Source organism: Kryptolebias marmoratus, linkage group LG2 (assembly GCF_001649575.2).
Source record: "Kryptolebias marmoratus isolate JLee-2015 linkage group LG2, ASM164957v2, whole genome shotgun sequence".
Classification (NCBI taxonomy): Eukaryota; Metazoa; Chordata; class Actinopteri; order Cyprinodontiformes; family Rivulidae; genus Kryptolebias; species Kryptolebias marmoratus.
In genome coordinates this window covers 5600918-5619490 of record NC_051431.1, presented here as the reverse complement: position 1 = coordinate 5619490, position 18573 = coordinate 5600918, and the positions used below count along the sequence as shown (strand labels likewise).

Sequence of the window (18573 nt, the reverse complement as noted above, 5' to 3'; positions counted from 1 at the left end):
TTTTACCTATTCAAAGCTGAGGTGTCCTCTATGTGTATACACAGTGAAGTAATAGGTCTTTTTTAAATGGGTTAAATTTAGAATAATTTAAAAGCCAATATTAAACATTTATGATGATAAACACAAAATACAACCTCTTGAATTTGTTCACTTAACCTTGGGAATTAAAAAAAATGGGAAAATACATCAACTGCTTAGAGCTGTTTAGGACTCATATTTCTTTTTCATTCCCTTTTAAATATTGGCACCATTTCTTGTAAGAGATCTAAATCAACAAAACAGCAGTGTTCACAAGAGCGTGACTCAAAGGATTGGACACCTGCTACAGCTTCTACAAATAAGAAAATTTAAATAGTCTCAAATACTGCAGCTGCGAATACACGTAATGTCCAACTGCGCATTCTAACGGCTATATGGCTGTATGAAATATACATTCTGCAAAATGATGAATTAAAAATATGTAACAGAGGCAAAAACAAGATGAGAAGAAATTTAATCAGGCACTTTTTGCTCAAAACATTTTTTGGACCAGCCTACATTGATCGGTGTAACCATCTGTGGCAATTTATTTTATTATTTCTCTTCAGTACTGACAAACATAAGAAGGCAAGTAGACTAGCTGGTTACTTTTCATCAACTGTTAAATAAAAAACATACAAAGGCACAATGCCTTCATTCAATTAATTAGGCAGTGTTTATGTGTAATTTGTCTTTTTCAGGATATTATCCCTACAGAAAACTAAAATGTATGTAAAATTGTCTAAAACTGGGTAATAAGAGCACTAACCTGTTAATAACATAAACTGACATATTATTTAGTCTATAGAGGTTGCCCAAAACATATTTCTGATCATTTACATTTAATTATGTAGGCATCTGTGGAAAAGTAGTACAGTATCTGAAACATTTACAAGTGGCGTTTGAACAGTTAAAAATATTTACTTTATACCAGTTATAACAATTGTTTGTCCACCCACATTCTGAATGAAAAAAATGTGCTCCAATATTAACTTGCTTAAAGTTTCTTAGCAAAAGCACACACACACACTTGCACCCCCCCCCCCCCCACACACACACACACATAAAATTACAAAGACATAAGTCAGAGAAACCTGCTCCAAATTTCTATACCCCTTTAGAACTTTTACAGCTTATGATAGTTTTTTATGTGACTAAGCAACATCAGATGATAAAACAAAGACCTGCTTACATTGTCTGATTAGGGTGTTGACAGAGCGAACAACTTTACATCTTCCACAATGATCAATGTTCTTCACAATGCAACATGAAAAATACTAAGGCTTGTTGTGGGAATTTAAAGCCAATGAACCTTGTGGATAGGATCAAAGTCTATTTTCCTTTGCAAAGTTCGAAGGGATGCGTGATAAAGACTTCAAGACCTTTTCAGCATTTCACATTCATTATTAATTTTGATGTGAGATCAAACACTGGATTTCAAGAAAATATAGTCACACAGTTCTCTATTCTGACTGATGTTTCATTTGTAATAGCAAAGATATCTCTTCCCCTTTAAAGATTTACAATTACTTCATACAAAAATCCAAACTCATACTTCCATGAAGAGCTTCAGTTAAGTCACAAGTTTGAGATGACATTAAATACCACAAAAATACAGTACAAACACAAGCTGCAAATATACAAATATAGAAATATATTCTGAGGTTTTCGTAACCTATTGACACATGAATGAAATGTTTTTTCTGTCAAATACCACAAGGAAGTATAAAAATATAAACAATGACTTTGTACAAAATATTTACAAAATGAATGAATCTCTTTTTGAATGTGCAAATTTACACTAAAAAACAACAGAAGAAGTTGCTGTCACACTTGTACAAACACACAGAAAGGCATAGTCCTTTTTGGCCTGTAATTTATGTAGTTTTTTTTTTTTTTTTTGAAGCACCACAGTTTTAGCTATTTGGTCATAGACTAACACTGGGCACAAGGTTTCATGGTGAACAGAAGAGACAAAAAGTCAGCATTCTTGCTTTCAAGTTGCAGTCATACAGTAGACATTTGGGACAGCAGTGACTCAGTTTTTCTCCACCCGTTAGAGTTTAAATCCCCAAATCTGCCTCTTCACTGTGTTCAAAACTGTGTTCAGTCGTGCTAATCAAGGAGGCGGAGGGGCCCTGTGAGACACTGAAGGGTGTGATTGCAGGTGAACGTGCTGCCAGTGGTGAAAGAGAAGGGGAGAAACTTGGAGACATCGCAACTGAAGAGATGGATCCCTCAGTGCTGATGGGAGATCTTCGGAAAGAGGCTAGGTGGGGGAAGGTTCTGGATATGGCAGGCTTTGGAGGTACAGTTTTGGCCCCAGGGTGGGCCACAGAGGTTATTAGAGGCGGTGGATCAATTCTTGACTCTGCTTTTGCTTTGTGATGAAATGACCTTCGAGGATGAGGAGGAGCAGTTTCATCTTTTAAACGTGCTATTTCAGTAAAAACATTAGCTAAGGGTTGAAACTGGGGACACCAGTTCAGGAGGTAATCCCAGTTATAGCTGCCCCTTAGCTCCTCATCACTGGCCACAATGGCTGTAAGAGAGCCGTCCACAGGAGGCTTTCCATCCTCGGGGAAAGTATAGTCTTTAGGCTGGGAGATGTTAAGTCCCCGTCCCACACTAACATACACACCCCGTTCATCCCTGTACACTGGCACCTGGCCAGTTATTAAAGTCCCATTTACGCTGCCCAGTTTCTTCCCTTTGAACCAGTCTAAGGAAGGCTCACCAGACACATCTGAGAGCTGATCTGCATCTTGTTGGATCCCAGAGTCCGGACCTCGGGCAGAGATGCGCTCTTGGATGGAAGAAGAAATACTTGACACTCTGGGATATTCATTAATCATTCTGATTTCATCATCCTCCGCAGCCTCTGCCTCTGCAGAGCCACGACCACTAGAGTGGGAGGGATCCAAGGATCCACCACGAGTGTATGGACCCCCAGTGCTTCCACTTTGATCAGAGGCATATCCAGGAAGAGCCTGATGGTAAATAATTTCATTTGTTGCAAATTTTGTTTCCTCGAGCTTGTGAAGTAGGGTACCTGGCATTGTTTTTCGTTTACGGGTATTTTGCTCACGTTTATGATTTCTTAACTTAACAAAAAATAGCACCACAGCAATTACAGTGAGAATGATTATGGTGCCAAGTGAAACTGCAATGACACTTATAAGCAACATATTCATGTCTGTGGTAAGACCAAAAGATGTATGGCTTACATCTATTGTAACTTTGATCACTGTAGTGCGAGATGTTTCCAGAGGGCTATGAGCAGTCACATCCAGAGTAATTAGGCGCACCTCTCTTTTAGAGCGACTCACATGTCTACTGTTGCTGTCCACCTTTAAAGAAATTGCTCCATTTGATTTATTGACCTCGAAGTAAGGCGAATGATCTGATAATGAGTAGAGGACAACGCCATCCACACCTCCATCTTCATCTCTGGCTTGTACTTTGCCAATGATCTGACCTTTCTTCGCTCCTTCAGGCACTTCAAATGAGAACTCAGGGGAGATAAAAACAGGATCATATTCATCCTCCCCTATGACATAAACCTGCACTGTTACAGTAGCTGAATAATTGCCAGCATCCATGGCAACAGCCACAAAACGAAACAAGTTTATCTTCTCAAAGTCAAAGGTGGAGCGAGTTCGTACTTCGCCTGATGTTTGATTAATGAGAAAACCCTCTCTTTCTGCTTTAGAGCTATCTAACATGTAATACTTCAATTGTCCAAAAACACCTTTGTCATGGTCAATAGCGTGCAGCATAGTAACTAAGGCATTCTGGGGCTGGTTCTCCCTAATGCTTGCAGTCACTAGCTTCAGAGGGAAGAAGGGCCTGTTATCATTTATGTCCTTCACTTCAATAGTGACTGGAGCTAAAGCATAATGGCCTTGGCCATCAGTGGCCTGAATAACAATCATATGGGACTGCTTTGCTTTGTTATCTAGAGGTCTCTGCAGCCTCAAGACTCCAGTCCAATGGTCTACCTGGAAAAAGTGTGTCTCATCTCCAGAGCTTATGGAGTACTGCACCTCCCCATTGGGGGCAGAATCTGGATCTGTGGCAGATAAATGCAAGATCTCAGTTCCTGCTGTGGTACTTTCACTCAGAACAATACTGTAATCTGTTCGGCTGAATGCTGGAGGGTTGTCATTGGCATCTGTAACACTGACAAGGATAGGTACGCTAGAACTATGCTGAGGGATCCCACGGTCTGTTACCACAACAGTCAGGTTATAACTTGGTACTGCTTCAAAGTCCAGCTTTTCCGCCAGGATAAGGCTGCCAATTGTCTGGAAGCCCCGGCCCTCCAAGAAGCGCACACTGCTCTCAATCTGGAAGGCATTACCAGAGTTGCCACTAGCAATGGCAAAATCAAAACCACAATTTTCCCGGAACAGGTCTCCATCCACAGCTTCTAAAGTCAGAACAGTTGATCCAGGAAGCCCATCTTCCGACACAGTGGCTCTGTATTCTGACTGATGGAAGATGGGAGCATTGTCATTGATGTCAGATACATGGACCTGCACAGTGGCAATGGATGACAGAGATGGAGTACCCTGGTCCCGTGCCTCAATCACCACAAGAATGGAGGAATGCTCAAACGTCATTTCAGTTTTTTGTTTGATGAAAAGAGTTCCTGTGAAAATAAATTATTTTTATTATCTTTAGGAAATTGCATTTTTAAAGTTGTTCAATACACAAGGTAGTGAGCCGTTAATCAACAATAAATTAATCAAGTAAAATCTCTGAGCAGAATAGCATCAAATGCAATTTGTATTTCTAATTTTTATTGAAAGGGAAGCACAAAAACATTATTTAGACTGCTTTTTGCAAATAACACCAAAAACCTATAAGCCACCCAAATGTGCACACTTACCATTGCTTGGGTCAATAAAGAAAACACCCTTTGTTGATGACTTTACTTTGTAGGTAATCCTTCCGTTCTCCCCAGAGTCATGGTCAGTAGCTGTTACTGTGACCACTGAACTGCCTGCTGGGAGGTGCTCCGATACAGTCACCTGTTCAGAAACACAACATCAGTATGACAATATACATTCCTAAAGTTTCACTAATGTAACAAACATTCTGATATTCAACATGATGAGGTATGCAGGTGTTATGACAATGTATAAGGATAACTGTACCTGATATAAATCATGAGTAAAAGTGGGGGCATTATCATTCACATCATCCACAAGGATAGTGAGGTTAGCCTCGCTTTGATGCTTAGAGTCAGATGAGCGGACTGTCAGAGTGTACCATGTCCTTTCCTCATAATCCAAAGAACCAGTCAAAGACACTTCTCCTCCATAATGATGAATACCAAACATGTCTTGGTTGTTTGCATCCAGGTGTAGAGAATAGGAAAGGGGTGGTCCTGAATCCACATCATTTCCTGTTACCCGGGTGATAACTGAGCCAATGAGAGTATCTATGTGTGAAGATAAAAATAGATATGGAAAACTGAGAGGGGGCATTTAGATTGCATAAAAAAGCACAGAGTCTAAATTATGAATTTTTTTTTTCTTCATGAAGAAATATAATATTCTGGAAAGCCTCAATCTAACAGACAGGAAATGAATACAGAAACTTTGGCAATAACTTGTTTCATAAAAGGGTCAGACTTTTCTCACTGAGCCCCACTGAATGAGCTGCCAGGGAGTATGATGTGAGGCTTTATGATAAGATCACTCAACTAACTTCCACTGTAAAGCTTACCCTCAGGCACCCGGATTTCTCGAGGCAGAGGAATCATGGGACTGTTGTCATTGAGGTCAATGATGATCACAGTGAGCGTGGCCGAGCCAGCCAGTCGTGGGGTTCCCCGGTCTGTTGCCACAACAACAAGCCTATGGCCAAAAAATGAATATCAGTATCTGAACTTTTTCTTTTTAACCCTGCAACATGTTTAATTTCTGAAGCAATAAAAAAGACTTTTTATCACAGAATCAGAATTGAAATATACACTTTAAAAATGATATATAGTGCCTTCTGTTTTACCCTCTATTTTTTTTCTAAGCTTTTCTCTTTTTCTACAATTACACAATAATTTTCTGATCAGTTCTTGTCAATCTAAAGTGTCATTAAGTCTGACATGTTCTAAGAAATGTAATCCAATTGAAAGTATCTTGAAATTGATCATCTCATCTTGACCAAAACAATATACAAAAAGCCTTTGATAGAGGAAATCACTGAAACAAAAGATTACTGTAACAATTAATACATGGATTTGGGAGGAAGAGAATGTATGAGCAAAGGTAAGTGATTACATGTGGAAAAAGAAAAAAGGGCAAGTCTCACTTTGTTTGTGTCCAGATCTCTCTGTCCATGATGGCAGCAGTGGTGATGCTGCCTGTCAAGGAGTCGATCTTAAACAAGCCACTCATGATTGATGACCTGATCGAGTAGGTCACTTGACCATTTTGACCCTGGTCCAAGTCATCAGCAGCAACCTGAAAAAATGACCACCACATTTTGGAAACAAGTACACAGAAATATTTGCAACAGCTTCTTTTCAGTGGAACCTGAAGCAGAATCTAATATTGAACTTGGAAGTCAAGAGATCATAAGAATAAGTTACTATTTCTCAACTACACTTGATAGCACTCCTGAATATAAACTAAATTCAGTTGGTGCATTTGACTGGAATCCTTTTTATACAGTGCTGAAACAATCCAGATTTCCTTGACTATTTTTCCATAGCAATTTTATAAATTCACACTTTAACAACAGCCAGCCATAATAAACAAGTAGAAGACTGGCTACTGTACCTGGATAATGGGAAAATCATAGCCTTGTGCCTCCCTAATGTATGCTACATAGTTTTGGAGTTGGAAGCGTGGCAAGTTGTCATTTACGTCCTGTAGAATTAAGTTGACAGCCATGTAGGAGATGGAGGACGCTGTCTCAGCTTTCACCACCAGGCGGAGTTTAGGGGTCTCTTCAAAATCGAGTCCTTCAGATTTCTGGACCCATATTTCACCTAATTTAGCAAAACAGAAATAAATCACTAATTGGGTTGGAAGATATTGTAATGTGGTGAGTGCAGTGATAGGTGCACTTACCAGTAATGGAGTTTACTCCAAAAGACTGCATTCTATTTCCACTAAAAATGCTGTAACTGATACCGGTTTTAGAGCCATCAGGATACTGGGCTTGAGTCTGTGTTACCACTGTGCCTGAAGGATAAAAATATGCATTGCTGAAACATATTGAATCAATTTATTGCCTGCATTTATGCAAACATAAAGATGAAATTAAGTAATATGTTCAAACCTTCGGCAGCATTTTCTTGCAGACTAACATCTCTAGCTGCTCGGGAGAAGCGAATACCCCTGTAAATTTGTTCCCTTATATAAATGATAACCACCCCCAAGGAAGACTGAGCTGGATTTCCTTGGTCCATGGCCTGAACTATCAAAGTTCTCTGGCTTTGGGTCAAAGTCTGCAACTTCTCTGTGGCTTGGATGTCTCCAGTAAGTGAGTTAATGGTAAAGCCCCTTACGGGGTTGGCAAAACGATAGAAAACTGAGCCATTAGCCCCAAAATCCTTGTCCTCTGCCCTCATGGTGGCCAGTACTCTGCGGCTGGACACGCTACTGGTGGAAATATTCAGAATAAGTGGGTCCTGAATGAAGAACGGGGCATTGTCATTTACATCTTGAATGTAGACAGTAACTTGAGAAGTCGAATTTTGTGGGTTTGTGGGGGAGGAATCAGTGGCGCACACTTCAAAGGAATAAGAGGCAGTTTTTTCTCTGTCCAAAGGGGCTGCTGTGATGATGCGGCCAGTGTTCTGGTCTATGATAAACATGCTGTGAGAGCCCTGGCTCAGGAAGTAGAGAACCTGGCTATTGAGTCCATAGTCCAAATCAACGGCTTTCACCTCTAGAACCAGTGAGCCAATGGGAACATCTTCTGAAATGTCAGCAGTATAGCTACCACTCTGAAACTGTGGGCTGTGGTCATTGATGTCCAGAACTGTCACCTCTACAGTGGCAGTGCCACTGAGGGAAGGGTGGCCCTGGTCTTGGGCTATGACTGTTAGGGTATATCCAGGTCTTTTTTCCCGATCCAGAGGCCTTGAAGTATACAGCACACCTGACTGTCTGTCAAGGTGAAAGTCTCCAGATGGATCACCAGCTGCAGGAAGAGTAGAGAATTGCGGAAAATCAAAATTTGACACTTTAAATTTTATAAAAATGTCCTGCTATTCAACTGAACAGTTAGAAAACAGCATTAAAATAATTCACACCTGCAATTCTGTAGTTTATCTTCCCTCCTTTTCCTGCATCTAGGTCAGTGGCTTTCAGGGTGAACAGAGGCAATGCCTCCAGGTTTTCAGGCACATCAATGCTGTAGTAGAGTCGTCCAAAGACAGGGGCATTGTCATTAACATCAAGTATCTTGATCCTCACGGTTGCTTTAGCATAGTTGGGTGGAAGGCCTCCATCTTTTGCATACACTGCAAGACAAAAAACACATTACCACAGTAATGTAGTTTAAATAATAAAAACTCTTTATATAAGATGTATATGATGTATGTATGTATTATAAGAAAATGTGTTTTATCTGTAGTACTTTAGGGAAGAGAAAAGTACCTGTCACAGCATAAAAATCCTGAGATTCCCTATCCAGTGGCTTAGTAATGGTTATGACACCTGTGGCTGGGTTGATGCTAAAGGCTTCCTGTGCAATACCACCATATGTGACATATGCATTGCTTCCTACAGAAAAAAACACAATAAATACTGCTTTACATAAAAATAACAGTTGGACAAACCAAAAGATCCTTCATGTCTAACCAACAAAGACAAAAGGTAGCTCTTGTTTTATTAGATGGTATTCTTATTTATTTTCATGAAATTTGCTGTCTAAGCAGTTGGCAAGGATGACTCTTCCTCAGGTGTCTGGTTGCCAGATTGCGTGCTAAAACAAAGTAGTTTGGCAACCTCACCTGTTTACTTCAGTAATTGCTTTTGAGTAGAAAGTTTATAATTCTTCTGTTTTATGTGCTTCTAAGTCTAGAGTAATGCATTTTCTCTCTGTTCTCACTCCCTCTCTGCACCCTCCTGTGAAGCCTTTAATTAAAAACAACTGTTAATGCCTATAATGTCACAGCACATAATTCTGTTTTTAAAAGAACCACAGGATTCTTTTGTTTTTCTCTGTGAGTACTGAAATTGAATTGAATTTCAGAAAACAATAGTTATCTGAGTCCACATACTCTATAATCAGATTAATGGTTTTATTTCAACATGTCATTAGGACCACATTTATATTAAAACATATAAATTAAATTATGGAATATGTAACTTAAATGTCTAAAATGTATATGTTTATACCAAATTTCACATTTTTTTATTTTAACATTGTCCTTGCAAATGACCAATTCTGAATACTTGTTTTAATGTTAGATGATGACATTTTCTAAAACTGTCAAAAAAATTGAGTTGCTGCCAGTTGTACACTTCACCTTGGTCCAGGTCAGATGCAGAAACTGTTAGAACTGTGGTTCCTGCAGGTTCATTCTCAGAGATTTGGGCTTCATACAGGCTTTCCTCAAACCAGGGAATCTCATCATTAACATCTATCACATGGACACACAGCAGCTGGGTGGACGAGCGTTTGGGTATCCCATGATCCTCAGCGACTATTGTGAGGTTAAAGATGTCCTGCTCCTCACGGTCCATAGGTTTGAAAATAGACAGAGAGCCTGTACAAAAATGAATCAAGCATCAAATGTTACAAAATATTCCCTTTATTTGTTAAGTATTTTACAGTTTTACAGTCAGTTACTTAAAAAAACTAGTGCACATTATCAAAGGGAGTAAATCTAATCACTTTCCAGCATGGTGTGTCTTCAGGTTATTTAAAATGTAAGTGTGAAAAGTTGCCGTGTGAGAGCCAAATCAAAGCTAATGTGCTTCACACATACAGCTTTGCCTACCTGACTGCTACCACCACCACTGCTGTAAAAGCCCAAATGGCCTGGCCACAGTTTACGAGATTTTCCACTGAAAACACCACAGCCATCAAGAACGAAGCAGTAAACACATACTCTAGACACGCAACAGCCAGGCATGCCGTGCTCTGTAGAAATTAGGGGCACCCTAGCCTTTTCATTATACCACCCTGAGAGGTTAAAGCTTGCATTGATTCAATTTCAATTTCATGCCTTAAAATGAGATGCAACTGTTAAAGACAACGAGAGCCAGGATTGTTTTTGCTTTTAACTTCTTTAAGTATACTTTTTTTTTCACTTTGTGTTTTGCTAGGAATGAGATAACTTGCCCCTAAGCTTTAGTCTGGTAAAAGTTAAAGGATGGTATTTTTTCCTCCTAAATTTGATTCTTCTTTAATCCTGCTGTATCCTCAGTCACTGATAGCATATGGACAAAAAAAACAACAGTTATTAGGAAAAAATAAATAAAATAAAATTTTTAATTCCAACATCCCATGTCTATGTGGGGTTGTGACACCTGGCAAGCGTTGCTCTAACAACATGTATCCCTTGTTCTGAATCTATTTAAAACCATTTGATGTGTTAATCCTTGCATGGTGTTGTCTTTAGCAGAGGTGATATTCACCTCATCAACAGTGCCTTCTCCCTTCAGCCTGAAAGTGAAATTAATTACCTCCTAACAATGAGAGATGAAAATTACTTTTGCTTTGTGACTATACAGATTTCTAATAATGGCTAAATGGCTCTCTTTGTTGTAGTTAACAGTGATACTAAACTAATGGAAACAGTGTGCTGACTTGGTGTCAGTTCTAGTCAATGACCCCAAAACAGGAGCAAAGCAGGTGCTAGGAGGATTAACTCTGCCATTATTTTTACAAATAACCAGTGTGCATGAAAACACTTCAAGATGAGTCCACACTTGGTTAAAGAAGTGACATGCATGACAGATCCTGAACGGTTCCATCCCCCCAAGGTGCTCGAGAGGGCATCCCGGTTGAGACTTAAAGGAGGAGGTGGAGCAAGGATCGACACGTGTCTCAAACACCACAATAAAGCCCCCAGGAGCAAATAGCTCAAGGTCAGTGTTGACTAAGTGGCAGTGTAATGGAAGCGCGCAAACACATGTGCAAGTGCACGCCTACAAATACACACACGTGCATACACACAAACATGCGTAACTGATCCCTCCTCTAATGGTTCCCAGAAGCCCGAGAAGGAGTTTCTTTGGTCTTTCATGGGAATAGATCCACAATAACAGATGATGGGTTGTTGTGCGTGCACGTGTGCTTGCACATTCTCATGTGAGTGTGTTTAATATTTGGCAGGTCAGTCTGTTCAGTCTCCAACTGAGAGAAATAAGTTATGAAAAGTAAAGCAAGAGTGTGTTGCACTTAGTTAAAAACAAGGTATTAAGAGTTTGTCCATAGAAAAATCAATTTGGCTTTGGTGAGAGTATTGTTGATGTGCAATGAGAAGTATAAATGCAATGCAAAATGAAAACTAAACAAAAAAAACCCCAAACAGTTCAAAAGGTGCAGAATTTCTTAAGATGCTTTTATTGAAATCAATAGGTTTATATGAGGCAAGACTGATTTGGTATTAAACTTCTCAAAAGGTGCTGAAAATATTCTCTTTAATGGCACAGAAGTTTCTGTACAAACCTAAAGTTGTTTGGCAGTGGGAACATGCTGCTATTTTATGGAATGTGTGTTTAATTTAGTTTTTTATCTAAATTAATTTCCTTCTTCATAAAACACGAAATGCAAATTATGTTGTAAATACAAGAACTTAGCTGATTGTAATTATAAGTAATAATATTTTACTTCACATTGTATTGGTTTGTACACCGAAGACAGAAACTTAATGATTCCAGAAAATCTAGACTCTCTGATCCTCATTGGTGAATGAGGAAGTTATGTATAATGAAAAAGGTTTAGATGCTATGCATAGAAAACACTAACCACTTGGAACGAGGGCATACAAACTAGTTTTGAGTGTGTAAGTTACCTTTGCGAAAATCACAACAGCTGTCCTGAGATTTCATTTTGTGGTTGGAAACAAAATTTCTACAATGCTACAGGGTCTGACTTACCAGTGTTAGGGTTGAGGCTGAATGTCCCTCCAGTGTTGCCAGACTGGATTCTGTACGTCACTTGACCATTTTCCCCTTGGTCTGCATCTCTAGCCATGACAAAAAGCACCACAAAGCCCACCAGCTGGTCCTCCATGACACTGACAGCTGTTGGTGAAATGAACAGTGGTGGATTGTCGTTCTCATCGGTGATATACATCCTCGCTGTGACAGAACCCCAGCGCCTCTGACTTGTGTTGAGGGCTGAATCTGTTGCTTTTACAACAAGAATCAGCGAAGATGTGACTTCATGGTCCAACTTGCAACCCAAAGAGAGAACACCAGAGATGGGGTCAAGAGTTAATAGGCCAGGGGTGTTTGGCCACTGGTGGAGAATGGAGTACATCAGCTCGCTGTTGGGCCCACTGCCATCCTTATCTGTGGCCTGGAAAGTATAGACAGAAGAGCCGGCCTCCATGTTTTCAGATATGACAATAGTTATAGGGTCCTCAGAAAACTCAGGGGTGTGGTCATTGCTATCTTCTATGCCAATGTCCAAGTTGACAAGTGTGCTGCTAGGTGGGACCTGAGAAAAGTCATCCACCTCAATTTTGAGGTTGTACTGTGCATCTTGCTCGTAGTCAAGAGGACGGGCCAAGTACACGTCCCCAGTTAGACGGTCCACAACGAAGGTTCCATCCTTATCTGAACCCCCAACTACCGTGTAAGTCACCTTTCCTTCTTCTAAGGTTCCACTGTCATGGAGGCGCACAGAACCAATAACAGAGCCAGGAGTTGTCTCCTCCACAGAGTTAAAAACCATGGAGTGTGAATTGGTCTTAGTGGTAACTCGGTTAATGCTGATAACCTGAAATAAAGAAAACCACAATAAGTGTATCAATAGGCAGAGCAGAGTAGCAGTTGATCTTTAGATGCCTTATTTTAATGTTTGGAAGCAAAGTTTTCTATTTCTAATTTTGAGTAAAAATAAATAGGCGAAGCAGCAGAACTGACATCTTACCCTTTTAGTTGTGCTGCATGTGTTCGCTATCAGGAAATAAAATCAGTCACAAGAGGATTGGATAAACTTAACAAGGCTACTCGTAGTAATCTCCCCTAATCTTAATACTCATCTCTGCCAGGAAAATGTATACATGATAAAAGTTTAAACAGTTTAAAGGAGAAACTGTTAAAAACATTTGAGTTCATCACTGGAACATAAAGTTCTAGCCTTGGAAATCTTTTAATGGACTATTTAGAATTTCTTCAAAGACTACTGCATTGTAATAAAGAACCACAATGTCAGGAGCAGCAGTAGGAGCTGGATGGAGCATGAGCAATTTTTAAAACAAACTACAGCTTTTTGAATTCATGGGTTGATCTGCATTATCTATACTGACTTCTACAGAACAGTTCCCACATTAAGTAGCCAAAATATCAATAAATTATAAATAATATTTGTCATGGTTGTTGACAAGCTGTATAATGTTTCCACATTCTATGGAAAATAAGTGCTCCTAAAATAAATTGATAAAGAGCAATTTTTTAGTGACGCAATCTTAAGAAACAGTCTAAAATATGATTAAAAGGAAACTATGGAAATATGTCGGCAGGCAAGAACAACAGTGTACTGTTTAATCTAATTAAATAATAATTATGATTTTCATTTTTTCATGACATTGGAAAGGAAGACAAATGGAGCTGATGTTTGAAGGAGCTGTTCATATGCCAGTCCTTTTTTCCAGGAACCTATAAATTGCAGTTCCTTCCAGGTCTCTTCCATTGTGTCCATTTCTGTTTTATTTTAAATATTAACTTTAATTGTCGTCAAAGCTGTGTTTTATGTTGAGTGTAAGCAAAGCCCTGCTACTCTTTGTAAAAAGGGCTACTGTATAAAAAAAGTGTTGAAGTCATTGAGTATGACCTTGATCAGTGCGTTCTACAGCTGGTCCTCATCATAAGCCAGCTGGGACTATTTAATTTAGACCACTTTTTCCATTTCAGATAGAAATTTCCCTTTTGAAAATTCACAAGAGGAGAAAAGGGAGGAGGGTGGGAGGCGACCTTGTCAGAAGTGAGTCTGATATGTCGGCAGCTAGTCTGAGGGGCCCTAAGACATGGATTCTCTCAGCCCTAAGTCTATTCTTTGATATTAAATAGGTGTGTAGTGAGAGTGTTTGCGCTGGCTGCGCTCCAGTAAAAGTCTGACCTGAATGGTGAGGGAGCAGGAGGCACTGCGAGGGGGCAGTCCTCTGTCAGTGGCTGTCACTGTCAGAGAGTATTCAGCTCGTTCTGACTGAATAAGAGGGGATGATGAATGCAGCTCACCGGTGATTGCATTTAAAGAGAAACGCTCAGCCCTGGGGCCTTGGGGAGACACAAAGTTCAAAATTTAACTTGAGATGACACATGTAAGTACACAACCCCAACACGGACAAATGAATGGACAGTAAATGTGACAAATCATTGTGACAATGGTGTGCTTTGTTGTACCATATTTACATGCAGAAACAAATAACCAATTATTTAATAATCAATTTTCATTGATTGTTACCTAACTTATTTTATATTTACCTGACAAAGAGTAGAATAAGGTGCCATTCTCCCCTTCATCGGGATCTTTGGCTTGTAGTGTGCCCAGCACAGCCCCAGCAGCCTGACCTTCTGTCACCTATTGTTTAAAAAAACAACAACATAACACATATAAATATTAGGGATGTGGGTTACAATCTATTTTTTACTGCATTGCATCATGGATATGGATAATTCTGAATTGATTTTTAAATGTCAGATATTAATTTTGTTAATGTTAATCTGTGCTGCCACGTTGACGGTCAGCAGAGCAGTTGCGGTGCTATTTGTTCTAGTAGAGTTACCACAGCTGTAAGCTGAAACATGCTGCAGAGTGTTTTCAAATCTTTTCCATCCTTTCTTTGCTGAACCCTGAAGAATAAATGTCAGTAAGTAATAGGTTGAAATCATACCATGACTGTCTTTAGAACTGACTTTGAAACATTTAATTTGTGTGTATATGTGTAGATAAACACATTGCTAATTGTGTTACTTTTCTATGGCGATTTTAATATTAAGTTAGCATTTATGCTAATTGTTGATTAGCAAACTATGATGAATAATGTTTTTGAATGTTATTGTGCACTCTTTATTAGATGTGAAAATGTATAAATCATTGTTTATTTATGTAAAAAAGTCATGGTCATTAAGGTTTGTAACTTTTGATTTCTGTCTCTATATTTCAGTTTTAACATACTGTTTCAACAGTTACAACATATGCTTTTCAGTGGCCTCCAGGATTTTATTAACAAACCTAATAAATCACAGATAATCGAGATACATGAATAATCTTTTTAAAATCACATAAAACTGCATAAAGATTCCCACCCATAATCATTATAGAAGTGAAAATGTACAGCTTTTGCCCATCTTCTATTCTTATGGCATCACCTGTATTATGATGTCTTTGCCTGACTGACTGTGGATAAAAGCAGGGTCATTGTCGTTGTCATCAAGGACGGTAATGAAGACGGTGCCTGTTGCAGAACGAGGAGGCGAACCTCCATCTTGTACCACCACCACCAGCTGATAACTTGACTGCTGCTCTCTGTCAAGAGTCATCCTTGTACTGATTTCACCTGCAGAGCGAAGAGGGTGGATGGATGAGAGGGAGTTCAAGCAGGAACACTAGTCCACTGGAATAATGATGAGAGACTTAGCAGCCACCAGAATTTTATCAATGATGCACAGAAGCAATAGACACACACAGTGTGTGGATTTTTGCACTTATGTACACACACTCACACTCATAAATAAGGGAATTTTAAAGATTGGCAGATACTGTACACACTTACAGCTCAGTCAGAAGCTGATCACAAATCAGAGCAGGAGTCTCTTCCCACAGACTAACAGGCTCAGCAGGCCAATTAAAGATGAGCAAGAAGCTTAGTGCTGTTGTCACTGTTATGTGCCTTATTTATGACAGAGAGTGTGGCAGCAGCTTTCTTCTCTTATCTTTAAGAGATGACTCAGTCACTGACTGATCAGTTTTTTAAGAAAAGAATAAAAAAAAAAATGAAACAGAAAAAAAACCCCATCAATGCTGGGTCTATATCTTTCAGATCAGAACTAGTAGAAGTTTTCTTTTCCTGATTTTCTATTTTCTTTTTTCACTGTCTGCTTAAAACATCTGAAACATCTTTGTGCACATTTATTTGAATAAATAGACAAAGTCTTGTGTCAACTGAAGTAAACCTAAGTAAGCCTTTGTGTCGTTTAAACACTAATCACTAAAATCAGACCTTAAGATGTTTATCTAACCTGTATGGGTGTTTATCTGGAAGTAGCGGTCAGAATGCAGGAACCGGTAGTTGAGACGCCCATTTGAGCCAGCATCTCTGTCTGTGGCTAACACGTGTCCAAAACCTGTTCCTGCGGGCAGGTTTTCTCTCACAGCCATAAAAACCTTCTCCTGTGTGAGCCGAGGGGAGTTGTCATTCTCATCAGTCACTGATATCCGCACTGTAGCACTGCCTGTCTTCTTTAACTGTCCATGACCTACGCTGGCCAGTACTGTCAGAATATACATGTCCTTTAGTTCCCTATCAAGGGCACTCTTCACAAATAGCCAACCACTCTCTGCAGCAATCCCAAACCCTGCAGCATCTCCATCAGGACGAAGGTGATACATCAAAGGAGTCAAGTGACCTGAGCCTGGGATCTCTCTGTTTAAAGCTCTTACTTGCAGAAAGCGTGTGTTTATTTGTGTTCCTTCTTTTAGTTCCACACGGTAGGTGAGGGTATCGAACACAGGTCCCTGTTCATTCTCTGCTTGGACATGAACCACAAGCATAAAGGTGGTGCTAAGTTGGGGTACTCCATTATCCTTGGCAATGACCAGGAGGTCGTAACGAGGATTCACTTCATAGCAGAGGCTCCCTACCAATCGGATCTCTCCTGTGCTGCGATCTATACTGAAGATCCTCTGGATTCCACTTGGAGAAGAAAGATCAAAACTGAGCTGTCCATTGACTCCCGAGTCTCTGTCCTCAGCTTGGATTCGATACACCACTGTGCCCATTTCTGTGTTTTCTGGCAGAAGAAGGGACTCAGAGGATGAGGGCAGAAAAACAGGCTGGTTATCATTAATGTCTGCAATGGTGATGTGAACACGAGTCTGGCCAAATGCTGGGGGGTTGCCACTGTGGGCCTGCACCTCCAAGTCAACAGCAGACTGGGTTTCATGATCCAGGGGCAGACTGGTTCTTATGGCTCCAGTGTCAGGATCTACAGTAAAGTAGCTTGCAGGGTCCCCAGAGCTGATGGTGTAAGAGATACCTTTGGAGATTCCTGGAAAGAAAGAAAACCCAGGAATCAGAACAAATGGTCTTTAAACAAAATTTTTGATTGATAAAATAAGTAACTAAAATAAGAAAAAAAAAATCATCCACTGACTGAACCACAGGTACAGTATATTTCCATTGCACCCACCTGTCTTACTACTGGCCTGGACAATGCCTACAACTGTCCCCCGCAGGGCGTCTTCTGATATAGTGAAGTAGTACTGAGTCTGTTCAAATATAGGTGGTGCCACCAACCCTGCCACCACACTGATGTTAACCTTAGCATTGTCTAAGGCAAACAGACCACCACCATCTTGAGCAGTGATGATCATGGTAATGACAGAGTTGGCCTTCCCGTAGGCAGACCGAGACAGAGAGATGACACCTACAAAAAAGTTAAAATAAATAAATTTAAAGAAAAACAACAAATAATGTGCAGGAAGAGGTAATATGATTTAGCTAACCTGTGTCTCTGTTGAGAGTAAAGTATGGTGATGCTCCTCCGGGTACTGTTTTGTAAGTAATTCTCCCATTCTCGCCTGAGTCTGGGTCGTAGGCCATCACTTTGACAACAGATGTCCCAGGAGCACTCTGTGTGCTCAAACTAACAGCATAGCTGAGTGGGTAGAAAGTGGGTCTGTTGTCATTAATATCGACCAGATCCACCTTCACGTAGGCTACTGAGCTCAGTCCACCCTGCAGAGGAAACAAAGCTCTTTTTGTTATACCTTTCTGTACAGTAAATCATGGGCAGGAAGACACACCTAAAAGCAAGACTTAGATCACATTATTGGTGTCCGTATATATACTACATTATGATGAAAGTAAAAAATAAATAAAATAGTAGTAAACCCAGTTAAAGTTTTAATGTATGATGTAGCCTTTAAAATATAGTTCCAACAGATTTGAGCACTAACACAGATTGATAGTTTCCCCTGGGAAAGACCAATATGTCATGACCCATGTAGGTTGAGTGGGCCCGCAGCAACCCAAGTCTGTTTCATGGGCTTTTCATTTGAAGAGAATACAGTGCAGGCTTTTTATTTGGACCAGGTGGCAAAAATGAGGGAGGCCACAGCCCAGCTTGTTAAACTATTACTGCCTGACAGTTGAAGTATTTCTCCATCTGATTGCTTTAACATACCTAA

General features: G+C 39.9%; 1 protein-coding gene across 1 annotated transcript in view; it reads right to left on the bottom strand.

Annotated features, from left to right (window-relative positions):
- Positions 1 to 476: 476 nt before the first annotated feature.
- The window catches only part of LOC108235958 (protocadherin-16), a 77533-nt gene continuing 59436 nt past the window's right edge, over positions 477 to 18573 (bottom strand). The window contains exons 4-21 of the mRNA XM_017416301.3: positions 17890 to 18121; positions 17574 to 17810; positions 16404 to 17432; positions 15534 to 15721; positions 14646 to 14742; positions 14281 to 14438; positions 12093 to 12939; positions 9512 to 9751; positions 8637 to 8762; positions 8291 to 8500; positions 7312 to 8178; positions 7101 to 7214; positions 6807 to 7018; positions 6337 to 6488; positions 5755 to 5885; positions 5181 to 5467; positions 4913 to 5054; positions 477 to 4672 (exon numbers count right to left, since the gene is read on the bottom strand). Coding sequence (XP_017271790.1) covers positions 2082 to 4672; positions 4913 to 5054; positions 5181 to 5467; positions 5755 to 5885; positions 6337 to 6488; positions 6807 to 7018; positions 7101 to 7214; positions 7312 to 8178; positions 8291 to 8500; positions 8637 to 8762; positions 9512 to 9751; positions 12093 to 12939; positions 14281 to 14438; positions 14646 to 14742; positions 15534 to 15721; positions 16404 to 17432; positions 17574 to 17810; positions 17890 to 18121 — 7860 coding nt within the window. The 3' untranslated portion in view covers positions 477 to 2081. The remainder of the gene's footprint in view (positions 4673 to 4912; positions 5055 to 5180; positions 5468 to 5754; positions 5886 to 6336; positions 6489 to 6806; positions 7019 to 7100; positions 7215 to 7311; positions 8179 to 8290; positions 8501 to 8636; positions 8763 to 9511; positions 9752 to 12092; positions 12940 to 14280; positions 14439 to 14645; positions 14743 to 15533; positions 15722 to 16403; positions 17433 to 17573; positions 17811 to 17889; positions 18122 to 18573) is intronic.